Source organism: Silene latifolia, chromosome 2 (assembly GCF_048544455.1).
Source record: "Silene latifolia isolate original U9 population chromosome 2, ASM4854445v1, whole genome shotgun sequence".
NCBI lineage: Eukaryota > Viridiplantae > Streptophyta > Magnoliopsida > Caryophyllales > Caryophyllaceae > Silene > Silene latifolia.
The window spans coordinates 32,292,827-32,305,069 of NC_133527.1; the positions used below are offsets into that span (position 1 = coordinate 32,292,827).

Below are 12,243 nucleotides of genomic sequence, written 5' to 3' on the forward strand. Positions count from 1 at the left end.
ATTACCACACATGTTCTACGAATCACTTGCCATTATCATGTCTCATCTGAAAACAAGATCTGTAACAACCTCTCACAACCGTGTCCCATCAAAAGAACATAATTATACCATGACAACAACGAAAACATATTCAACTCTATTTCATATCATACTCTACCTCATTCTTAACTTAACCTGGTAAAGAAAACATCAATAAGCAAGACAACTGTCTACATGTTCAACCAAAACTCGCAAAGAACAACAGCAAACAAAACAGCAATCTCTGTATGGCTGGTATGTACTTTCGAAACTCGAATCATAAACATCTCGCCTACTCCACCACAACCGGTGACGGCATCACAACACCGCCACCAACAGCCACACCGCAGTGCGAAAATACCCGCATCACAACACTAGATATCGTGCCCGGATCACCACCCGAGGCACCTCAACCGCATCGATAGACATCACAACATACACAATCCCATAAACACTGACTCAGCATAACTTCTCAGACAAGAAAACTTACTCAAATCCACTTATTAAATCACCACGTAACATATGATATGGATAAACAGATAAGCATCTCATGAACATCATCTCTACCATTTCACGGAATACACATGTGTTATTAATACACACAAAATTATAACTAGCCATGTCAAATTAATCAAATTATTACCTTTTTGGATATCATTCAATTAGTATACCGTGCCCAACATAAATTACAAAACAATCATATAACAACTTTATAATTATCACACCATACCACTTCTTGTGAGGTCAGAACCTCACACAAACATTTACACATATCATAGACCCGTAATCACAACCAACTAGTCAATCCTGACCACGTAAGTTACCACTCAACCTAGGTTACCTGTCACCCGAGCTTAACTCGCATGCCCCTCATCACATTCTTCCATTCGCATACCCAACACCTTCAGCCATACATAACTATACAGCTAACGCCCATTATGAGAAACCGCCTCCCAAGGCTATGTCTTATACTTCCTCACAACCATACTTATCAATTCAGTCTCTACAAAATCAGCCTCTTTAGAATTATCATCTCTCTAACATACCGTCACTCTTAACCATTAGTCATAAACCATAACACTACCACTGTCCGGACATCAAACCTTTTCACTCATCTCTAAACATCACGATTTCTTTCCTATCTTTGGTTAACATCCCAAACAACGAACATCAAACCCATCAACAAAATTACCTCAACATTATTCCCAATACTATCTTATTTGTATTGTCATCCAACTCTCCACCAAATATCTCGTATCGTTCCAATACTCCACCAACTTCTTACTCCCTTAGTTCCTCGAAACTCATTATCAATCATGTTGTCCTGAAACTCCTATATAACCATTAGCTAACATACTCGTGATACTATCACACATTTCGATGATTCCTTACCTTTATGTCACATAACTCCGGTGAACATTTTCCTCAGCTTACTTTTATCCTTCCTTTCTCTTTACACTCAATAATACCAATTAATAGTTCACCTCCTTATTCCTTCTACCTAACTCTTTAGTAAGCCCGTTACCCTTTTGTTTGTTGCTCCAAAACTCAATTTCCCTCATTTCATATTAGTACCATCTCACTCTTTCTTACCATCAATCTTTTCTTATCCTGCTCTTACTCACACTTAACATAAATCAGTCCAGACCACCTCCTGCTATTACTCACCCTGATCTCTCATGACTTACTTGCTCAAGGAAGTCACACATTAGTTTCATTTCTTAATGAACCAAATCTCCCAAACTCACTCACTATCTGCAAATCTACGTCGCGACATGTCTCCATTAAGTTCGCTATATACCACTCTTCTCAATTCCTCTTAAAACGACCTTTCATTACATATGTTCTTACTCAACACTATTTCTAGCCATCTCCCTCCATAATTCTTTACACATCTCAAGCTGCCACTATCCGCATCCTTACTTTCAATCTTTTTATTCTCACGTTCATTATACTCACATCATCCCTTGCCCATATTCTCTTACTTTTACATTACTCAACACACAATCATATCACTCATCCCGTCGCGCAAAACGTGCTCTATGCCTCAATAAACTATACCAATCTTCCTTTTCTTTTTCCACCATCTATCATAATCACATATAACTCATGTCCTCCCCACTGAACTCATATTCATCATAAGTGCCACTCTTTACATCATAAGATTGGGTAACTTACGCTTCAGGACCAACACATACGTAAAACAATGCATAAAGAAGTAATACAACACCTTTGGACTAAACATAATATGCAACGAAGTCAAAAGATAAGCATATGACCCAAAATAGGGGTCACTAGATCGAGTACAGGCCACTCGATCGAGTAAGGGACATACTCGATCGAGTAGGTGAAGATCAGAAGCACGTAAAACAAATTACCAGGGACACTCGATCGAGTAACTGACGTACTCGATCGAGTACCCCCCTACTCGATCGAATACCAAGGCTACTCGATCGAGTACCTACGCATTTCTCAGCACTGTCCAGTTTTCGTAAAACAGCCATAACTCACTCATTTCTTGGTCGCTTTGGGCATGTGACCTATCGTTAGAATCGTAAAAGAACAAGCTATCACCTCCAATTGGAATCACATTAAAATCATTTACGCATCTCAAGTTATAACAGTTTAAAGACAACTTTGCTGTAATCAGACGACATAACTATTCGATTTTCTCTTTCAAACAACTTAAACATCAACAAAGCGAATAAAAGCGACTCAATACTTGTAAAACCACTATCCCTAACCACATGTTACGACCTACAAAAACCAAACAATAACATTTGTCATGCACATAATTCATTTAACTTGCCAATCATGGCTTCCCACATGCTTTTATTCTATCACTTTTCGTAAACAAAATCACAAATACATGACATCAAGTCCCCTATTCACATGTTACTAGCATAATAACATTATAAAATAACTTTCATTATATAACATGCTTAATCATAAATCCTATTATCATACAACGATTATTCATCTTTTTCCATTAATTCATCCATCATGCCACATATTTATCCACCACATTCGTTCAACATATTCACCCAACACATGTTCAATTCACACTCCCAACTTTCTGTACTCTTACTCAAAACGACAACAACAACATGTATACTTACGCATCGCTTTATATATATATAAACAGAACACTTTTCCTTACATAATTATAACATGCCAAATTACATGTATCAATCATTATACTTTCATGCTTTACAATCAACCAACATACAATTCACGTCATCATCATCAATTCATGCAACATACTACTACATAGATACACACAGCACACAATATGCACATAACGATCCCGACACATATCCCATGGTGACCGGTTCAAAATTGTAGGGCGAGTTCGCGACTTTAGGACGTCTCCCAAGTCTTTGCATTAGCTCCTACAACCTTTACCCCGGGTTCCTTTTAATTGACTCCCTATGTTCATTAAGTTCATTGGTTACAGGTTTCAGGATCGTCTCTCTGATACCATTTGTAACACCCCCATACTCCAAGTGCCTTACCAGGACCACTCAGGTATAAGGATACTACCATCTCGGTCGCCCGAGGCAATGAATATCATAAGACAATAAAGAAACGTACTTTAAAAGTAATTATAGTTTAAGTGATTACATGTGCAGAACCAAAACTGATAAAAGGAAATACAAGTTCTCAAAACTATCTACTATCAAAATACTATCAAGCGTCAGACACAGCGGAAGACTTCTAAACTGCAACGTGGTGACTCATCCCAGCTATCCCATACGCATCGTCTCATACCGCTCAATAACCGCTCACCACCCCGAATGGATCACCACAGTTTTTAAAACATTTAAACGGGTCAAGACTAATCACACAATTTATATGATCCAACAACACAACAAACAACACAGCTCAAACAGTCACACACACACAATCACACCCACTCCAATCAATCTCCGTCACCGATTGTCCACTGGACCAGCCCGCCGATGGGGGACCGCACCGTTCCCACCTAAGCCCCGCTCATCATACCGAGCGATAACCCGTCCCATTAATGTGCACATCCCCTTCCGTGGCGGGTTCCACGAAGGGCGAAACTAGGGCGTGAAGTCACTCCCGCAAGTGACTCCACTCAGCCGAGAACGCATCTCGAGAACCAGAGACAACAATCACAATCACAACCGTCACAACACAATTACGATATTAATCAATAATCACAATCAACCACCGTCACAACACAATTACGATATTAAACAATCAATCTCAACACATCAACAATCATCCCATTATGGGACTAATACCGAGTAGGAAATCCCCCGGAAAGCAACACAATCATCGACGATCTAGCAAATTGTCTCAAAACCTCTCCTTTACAAATCCTTCTCCTATCACATAATCACATAATCACAATCTAACCTTAACAAATCATAAAAACCCCCAATCCCAAAATTAGGGTTTAAACAAAGTCAACCAAACGCTATAAAATTGGTATGTAGGACTTACCCTTGACGCAAGGAACACTATGATGCCAAGAACAAAGAAATCCGACACCTCTAGCTCCGAGATTTGTCAACAATGCGATTAGGATTAAGAACAAACTTGCCTTCTCTCTTAAACAGTAAATTAGGTTTTGCAAAAGTGATTTAGAAACAATGACGGAAGGTTATATATCTTAATCGCATAATTAACAAAACCCGAGAAAAACTCCCCCTAAACCGGCTACTCGATCGAGTACCCAAGGCTACTCGATCGAGTACCCCCTTACTCGATCGAGTACCCTAGTTACTCGATCGAGTACCCAACAGGTCAGAAACTATTTTATTTTGCAAAACTCCCTTACTCGACAGAGTAAGGCCTACTCGATAGAGTACCCCAAGACTCATAAATACGGAGTATTACATGGTTTCCCTACTCAGTATTAGTCCCATAATGCAATGTTGGTGTAGTGTGATTGTTGAATTATATCGTATTCGTATTGTGACGGTTGTTGGTTTGATTGTTGTTTAATGGATGTGATTGTTTGTCTCTGGTTCTCGAGATGCGTTCTCGGCTGAGTGGAGTCACTTGCGGGAGTGGCTTCACGCCCTAGTTTCGCCCTCCGTGGAACCCGCCACGGGAGGGGATGTGCACATTAATGGGACAGGGTTATCGCTCGGTATGATGAGCGGGGCTTAGGTGGGAACGGCTGCGGTCCCCCACTGGCAGGGCTGGTCCAGTGGACAGTCGGTGACGGAGATTGATTGGAGTGGGTGATTGTGTGTGTGACTGTTTGAGCTGTGTTGCTTACTGTGTTGTTGGTTTACATAAATTGTGTGATTAGTACTGACCCGTTTAATGTTTTAAAAACTGTGGTGATCCATTCGGGGATGGTGAGCAGTTATTGAGCAGGTATGAGTCGAGTTACTGGGATAGATGGGATCTGCCACCCTCTGATGATAGAAGTCTTCCGCTGTAGCTTAGTAGTTTAATAAACATTTCAGTTAGTTGCTAGACAGTTGGTTTGAGAACTTGTATTCGTATTTTGGTTTTGGTTTTGGATTGTAACCTTTCGCTATAGTATTACTATTTAAATGTTGTTTCGTTATTGTCTATTTGTTTATCATTGCCTCGGTTAACCGAGATGGTAGCATCCTTATACCTGAGTGGTCCTGGTAAGGCACTTGGAGTATGAGGGTGTTACAAACACTTTAATCGATTCTACTTTTAGAACTCTCGGTCGATAAAAATTACTCTAATTTTCATCTTAAGCCCGGAACACATGCGACTACGGTCAACAATACTTCCGTTGAGCTCAATCCAAATTTCGATGTAATAACATTTTACTACCTCACTTCGCCAACGTAACAAGGTTTGTATTACGGTAAAGCCGGCTTAACTCCCTTATGAAATTGGTACTTCATGGGTTTCTACTTTTTGGCAAGGCTAATTCTCAATTATTATATGTGAGAGGTCTTGTCAATTTATTATCTATCACGTTTTAAGTGATCTAAAGCGGTGAACTACGACAATTATAATTGACACGGTCGATGACTCGAAATGATATGCATGTGTTGTTATGGCGATTTGGCAATGCATGCAACATATTAAAATAAATGCAATGCAATAAATAAATAAAATTCCTAGTATAGCCTTTCCTAAAATAGAAAAACAAATAATCTATTACATATTCGGAAACCAACTCCTTTGGTCCCTTGAATCTTCAAGTGGCACGCCTCCCAAGACACCGTCTTCGTCGGATCACTTTTCCGAATGGCACCGTCTTTGAAGATACTCCATAATTACAAATAATAATAAAAATACAAAGCTATTCCTATTATACATTTGTAAAATGGAAAAACTAATAAAAATAAAAGTGATACGAGATCACATTAAATTACAACCGAATAAATATTCCCTTTCATTACGGGTAATATCGATTAAAACTAAGGTCATACTAAGATAAAATTATAATTCAAAATTATATAAATAAAAGACATTCAACAATTGAAATATGCAGCATTATAATATGTACCTATCATGCCAAATGATGTGCCAAATCGCCCTATTTAACTTATGTCGTACATATAACCCGGTTTTATGGAAATGCGTGATAATAACCCTTTTAAAATCACTAATTAACACTTAAATCACATCTAAGCTCAAGTTAATTATCCTAACACTTTTTAGGACTCAAAAATTAGTCATCACTAAATTTTTTGATAATAATTCAACTTGATTTAATTTTATGCTCATTTTTTACCTTAAAATCATTGTTTATATGAAATAAATCCAAATTAATTTATAAAAATTCCAAAATTTGAATTTTAAATTTTTGAACATTCTGGAATAATTCCATGACACTCATAATGTCAAAAATCATTGTTAAAATTTCGAATTAATTTTGAGGAAATATAGTTGCATTTTATCGGTTTTATCTCATAAAATACATAAAGTATCGGAAAATTAATCCAATAATTTTTACATATTTAGATCTGATTAGTGGGATATTTATGAAATTTAAAATAATTTTCTCAAGCCATGAAATACGTTTTAGCTAATTATGCTAAAATAGTCACTATTTATGCCATTTTTACTTTAAAAATTCATAAATCATGTTAAAAGAGATCTTTTAATCTAGAAATTTACATACTCTCTTTAAATTATTCATGTGACATCATATTAAAAGTTCATGGCTTAATTCGAGATTAACTATTTTTAACCATTTTACATCTTTTAATCCATTTTTATCTCATAAAATCCATAAATCATGCAATATTAATCAAATTAACTCGAATTTTTACACACAACTTTTAAAATATGCATGTGAGATCATATAAAATGTCCAAGGTAAGAAACGTAGTTTAACTATTTTTAGCATTTTAATTCCCATTTTAGTCATAAAAATGTAATAAAATCACTAAAAATCATAAAAATGAGCAATAAATTTCCATAAATCATAAAAATGACCTAAAAATAATTTAGGACCATAATATATAACATTCTTGGTGATTTCGTGGCTTATACTTATAAATCACAAATTTTTTGTTTTATATGTTAACATTTTAACTCGGAAAAACAATAACCGATTATGCATGCAACATCCTTATGCTCTGATACCACTTGTTAGGTCATATATCTATTATTAGACTCCTATAATAGTGAACTAATTAACTTGTTAATTATTTGTTCTTTAGATCTAGTGCATGCATAACAAAATGAAAGATTTATAAGAAAAACATGGTCCCTTACATTGATGGTTGGTTCGAAATATAGGGCACAAGTAAGGTCACCTTCCTTCACTTGTTTTTGAGCTTAATGAGATGGATGATCCTCCTAAGACTCCAAGTATAAAAGACACTCCAATAAGTTGCACCCAAGATTAATCCCAAAAATTCCTACTAATATTAACTAGATATGTAGTAGAAATATAACCTTAATAATACTAATATTTCTAGTAATACTACCTTTAGTAATAGATTAAGTATATTAGTATTTGTGAGAGTTTTTAGCAATTGCATGTGAGGGAAAAACTAGAGAGAAAAACAAGCAAAACTTCAACCAACAAAATGAGCAACAATATGCTCATTTAAAAGGCCAAAACCGATGGCCACACCTAAGGTAGGAATCTTTTGCTTTTGTTTTTTTACTCCTTTGTAAAGTCTAAGTAGAGAGTAGGGAGCAAAGGTGTAAGAAGTAGTATGAAAAGGCTTGTGTGATATGTCACAATCACACTATAACCAACACAAACAAAAGACAAAATAGCATCTTTTGTTTCCTTCATTTAGCCGAAATATTGGACCCATTTTGGTCCATTTTTGCCTTTTGTCATTTGTCCCACAAATGCTTATAAGTCATATGTTTAACTATCTTACATAATTAATTATTAATGTAATCATTTAACACTTAAATATTACAATTAATAATATAATATACACTCCACTTTTTGAGTAGTATACTACCATTATATCAACATATAATGGGTCCCATAATTACTAGTTAGTTAAAATTACAATTTCTTGTAACTTTAAACAACTAATTACCTGTACCTCAAAACTTATTAAATGCCTCAACTAATTTACTAAATTAACACTTAATTATTAAATTAAATCTTATTTAATCACATTACAATAAGACGTAAAATTGCACTCCCATAATTAAGGAATTAATTAATCTGTAACGCATACAATTAATTAAATATCTATTTGGGCCTCATCCTATAGGTGTGACCTAAAGGGGTCAACTGACCACCACCGTCACACGACAGTAATGTCAAACTCTAGTTAGCCAATCATTACCGATTAATGACGGTCAGTCGACTATATAAAGAATCATCCCTCACGTATTCTTAGCATGAGATTTAATAATGATATTTAAATCATGTAATCGCACTATTGTTGAGGACACATTTCCCAACAATGCATACCTGCTTTTTTGGATTTTACCACCATATCATCTATGTACACTTCAATTGTCTTCCCTATTTGTTGTTTAAACATTTTATTTACCAAACACTGGTAGGTGGACCCGACGTTCTTCATGCCAAAGGGCAAGACATTGTAGCAGTATATGCCTCGTTCCGACATGAATGCCGTCTTTTCTTGTTCTTGTGGGTGCATTTTGATCTGATTGTAACCACTCCAGGCATCTAGAAAGGTAAGCACCTCGTTTCCAGCCGTGGCATCCACCATTGCATCGATATGGGGCAGTGGAAAAAGGTCATTGGGACAAGCTTTGTTTAGATCTGTGAAGTCTACACATACCCTCCACTTTCCATTTTTCTTGGGTACCACTACCACGTTAGAGACCCATTCAGAGTAGCTGACTTCTCTGATTTTCCCCGCTGCCAAGAGACTGTCTACTTCCTTGTTAATAACTTCATTTCGTTCTGCCGCGAACTTCCTTCTCTTCTGATGTACTGGGGTACAACCTGGGTTCACGCTTAACTTATGTGAAATAACAGATGGGTCTATGCCAACCATGTCATCATGGGACCAAGCAAAATAGTCCATGTTCATTTTTAGAAACTGGGTCAGTCGATCACGCAGCTCTCCACTGCAGGTTGCTCCAATTAGCACTGTTCTCTCCGGGTGTGCCTTGTCTAGGTGAATATGGTCTAGTTCCTCCGAGGGTGGCTCCTTGTATTCCTTCGAGGTACCCCGGTCTTGTAATTGCTATGAGGGGAGCTTAGTTGTGGCTTTCAGGGCTTGCGTGTAGCAACTTCTGGATTCTTCGCGGTCCCCTTTCACCGTGACCACGCCCCACGGGGTTGGGAATTTGAGACACTGATGATATGTCGAAGGGACTGCCTTCATCTGATGCAGCCACGATCTTCCTAGTATTAGGTTGTAAGTAGTCGGACCCTCAATGACTAAGTACCTCGCCAATTTGTTAACTCCCTCTATATACGTTGGAATGGTTATCTCACCTACCGAATGTGCTGTCTCACCACTAAATCCCACCAGCGGTACAGACTTTTTTATCAAATTTTCTTTGTCGAAGCCCATGATTCTGAGAGTTTCCAGCATAATGAGATTCACGGAGCTTCCGGTATCCACTAATACCTTTCGCACGGTGCAGTTCCCAATGGATAACGTTATGGTAAGGGTGTCATGGTGTTGTTCTGCGCCGTTTCCTACGTCATTTTCGTCGAACATTACCAAGATTAAATCACTCTGGCCCACCCTGTACTTACATTCTGGATGATCTCCTTTGCTTTCGGTGGCTCTCCTCTTGGCTGCTGAGTATGTCAAACCTGATAGCTCGGATCCACCTGTTATCACGGTAATCATCTTTGTGCATACGGGTGGAGCAGAAGGAAGCACCTGGTTTGCTGTTTCTCTCTTATCCTGCTTGCCCCCACATGATAATAGGTGCTCCATATTCCCCTTGTGTACCTGGAACTTTAATTCCCTGCACAACCTGTAGCAATCTTCTGTTCTGTGTCCGATATCCTGATGTCATTCACATCTTTTGCTGCTGCCCCGGTCATCATTGGGCCGGCTTTGCGTAGGAGGCTTCGACCACCTTACCTGGTCACCCAATTCCCTTACTGCTTTCAACAATCCTTCCATTCCTGTGTTGAACCCATAATCAGATAGCCTAGGAGGATGCGGAGAGTCATTTACTTGTTGGATTTTTTCTGCTACTCTGCTGATATTCTGTCTGTTACATGGCCTGGCTCTCTCGTCCTTCTTTTCTGTTGGAATTTTTCTGTTTGTTTTGTCAAAGTTTGCCATTCCCTTTCTAGCCTTTATATCCTCTTCCAACCTTAATGTCGTGGTGGCTCTCTCCTGAACTTCCTTGAATCTTTCGCATGAATGCATTGTTAACTCCTTGTAGAGGTCTGATTCCTTGTCCAGGCCCTGCCTGAAGGCGTTAATGACTGTGGATGTGTCGCAGCCTCGTATGGAAACTTTTTCTGTATTGAACCTGGTGACGTAGTCCTTGATTGATTCGCCGATCTCTTGGACAATCCTGTATAGATCACTTGGCTGTTTTGGTGTTCTTCGGCTGCTAGAGAATTGCTAATTGAAGGCATTGACCAGGTCAGCTAATGAAGATATGGATCCGTTGGGTAGGCCAACAAACCATTGTAGCGCTGCCCATGTCAGGGTTGAGCCAAATCCTTTACACATGCATGCCTCATTCGAAGCTCCTACTGCTATAGTTACCATCATTTTCTGCTTAAATTGGCTAATGTGATCATGGGGGTCTGTGGTCCCATCGAAAAGAGTCATCGTTGGGACACTGGATCCCTATGGCAAAGCGACTGCAGCTATATCGGTGGTAAAGGGCGAGTCAGCGTAACTTTCTGGTGCAGCCATTTCCATGGGCAGTGGCATTCCTGGAATTCTCCGGAGGAGTCTCCGTAGTTCCTGGTACTGCTGTTCTATGTATGCCTCCCTACCAGTGAGTCGCCGATACTCATGTGGCTGTTGATCCATAGTTCTTGCGAAATTCTGCTGCTGTGATATTGGTGGTTGGGGTATTTGCGATGTTTCTACGCCCAAACCATTTACCCAGGTGTACTCGGTTCTGTTTAGGGTTGTAGATGCTAACCTGCTCTGTTGATGCTCTTCTGTGCCTGACATGGGTGTTGGATCCTGACGTGTTGGCTCGTTATCCGGTGTTAGTGCCCCCAATACTACTGGGATCAGACCTCTTCTTGGATGTGGTGTTGTTTCCATGTCCAACCGAGTTACCATGTCATGTGGCAGCGCGCGTGTCTGCCTCCGGCCTCTATCTCCTTCTGCCAGCGCTCCGGATCTAGCTTCCCTCATCCAAGTGGCTGAACTGGCAGCGTGGTCCTTCAACTCGTTGATCTAGGCTCGGAGGAGGTTGTTATCCTCTTCCATCTGGGATCTCATGTTCCTATTTTCACTTTGCATTATTCGGATTGTCCTTCCTAGGGTGTCTAGTCCGCTTTTCATGATGCTGGTAGGACTCGGTGGGGTCTGAGCCTGCTGTCTGAGTTTCCCTTCTCTCTCTGGCTGTGGTACTCCCTGCCTGCCCTGGACGGTCCCCGAGTCTCTAACTTGAGTTCTTTCTGATGGCCGGTTTGCTGCTGCCTGGGAGCTTTGGCTATTCTTGACGGCCGGCACCTTAGTAGCGCCGGTTCACTGGGCCGAAGTTGCGCGTGCTGTTGATGTGGAGGGAGGCGGTGCCCGTGGTGCTGGGGTGCCGCCTGCATTACCTGAACCGGATTTTGGTTGTCCTGACATGCTACTTTGTTCTGCGAATTGACTAACGAAAACGACCACTATGCCCCACGGT

At 39.4% G+C, this 12,243-nt stretch overlaps 2 protein-coding genes across 2 annotated transcripts in view; both read right to left on the bottom strand.

Moving 5' to 3' along the window:
- Nucleotides 1-9,485, bottom strand: part of LOC141638561 (uncharacterized) — a 28,315-nt gene extending 18,830 nt beyond the window's left edge. The window contains exon 1 of the mRNA XM_074447968.1: nucleotides 8,894-9,485. Coding sequence (XP_074304069.1) covers nucleotides 8,894-9,485 — 592 coding nt within the window. The remainder of the gene's footprint in view (nucleotides 1-8,893) is intronic.
- Nucleotides 9,486-9,641: 156 nt separating this feature from the next.
- Nucleotides 9,642-11,207, bottom strand: LOC141638577 (uncharacterized). Its single transcript, XM_074447969.1, has 3 exons — nucleotides 11,112-11,207; nucleotides 10,500-10,994; nucleotides 9,642-10,421 (listed from the first exon to the last, which is right to left on the bottom strand). Exons 1-3 carry the CDS (start codon nucleotides 11,205-11,207, stop codon nucleotides 9,642-9,644), a joined length of 1,371 nt encoding a protein of 456 aa, XP_074304070.1.
- Nucleotides 11,208-12,243: the final 1,036 nt, after the last annotated feature.

Bases quoted from the DNA above. Each gene is read 5' to 3' on its own strand.
- LOC141638577 (XM_074447969.1), bottom strand. From the start codon at position 11,207: ATGACTCTTTTCGATGGGACCACAGACCCCCATGATCACATTAGCCAA. The intron at 10,995-11,111 runs GCATGCATGTGT...GCCTTCAATTAG, and splicing joins CAGTAGGAGCTTCGAATGAG to CAATTCTCTAGCAGCCGAAG. The intron at 10,422-10,499 runs GTAAGGTGGTCG...GAATGACATCAG, and splicing joins TAAGGGAATTGGGTGACCAG to GATATCGGACACAGAACAGA.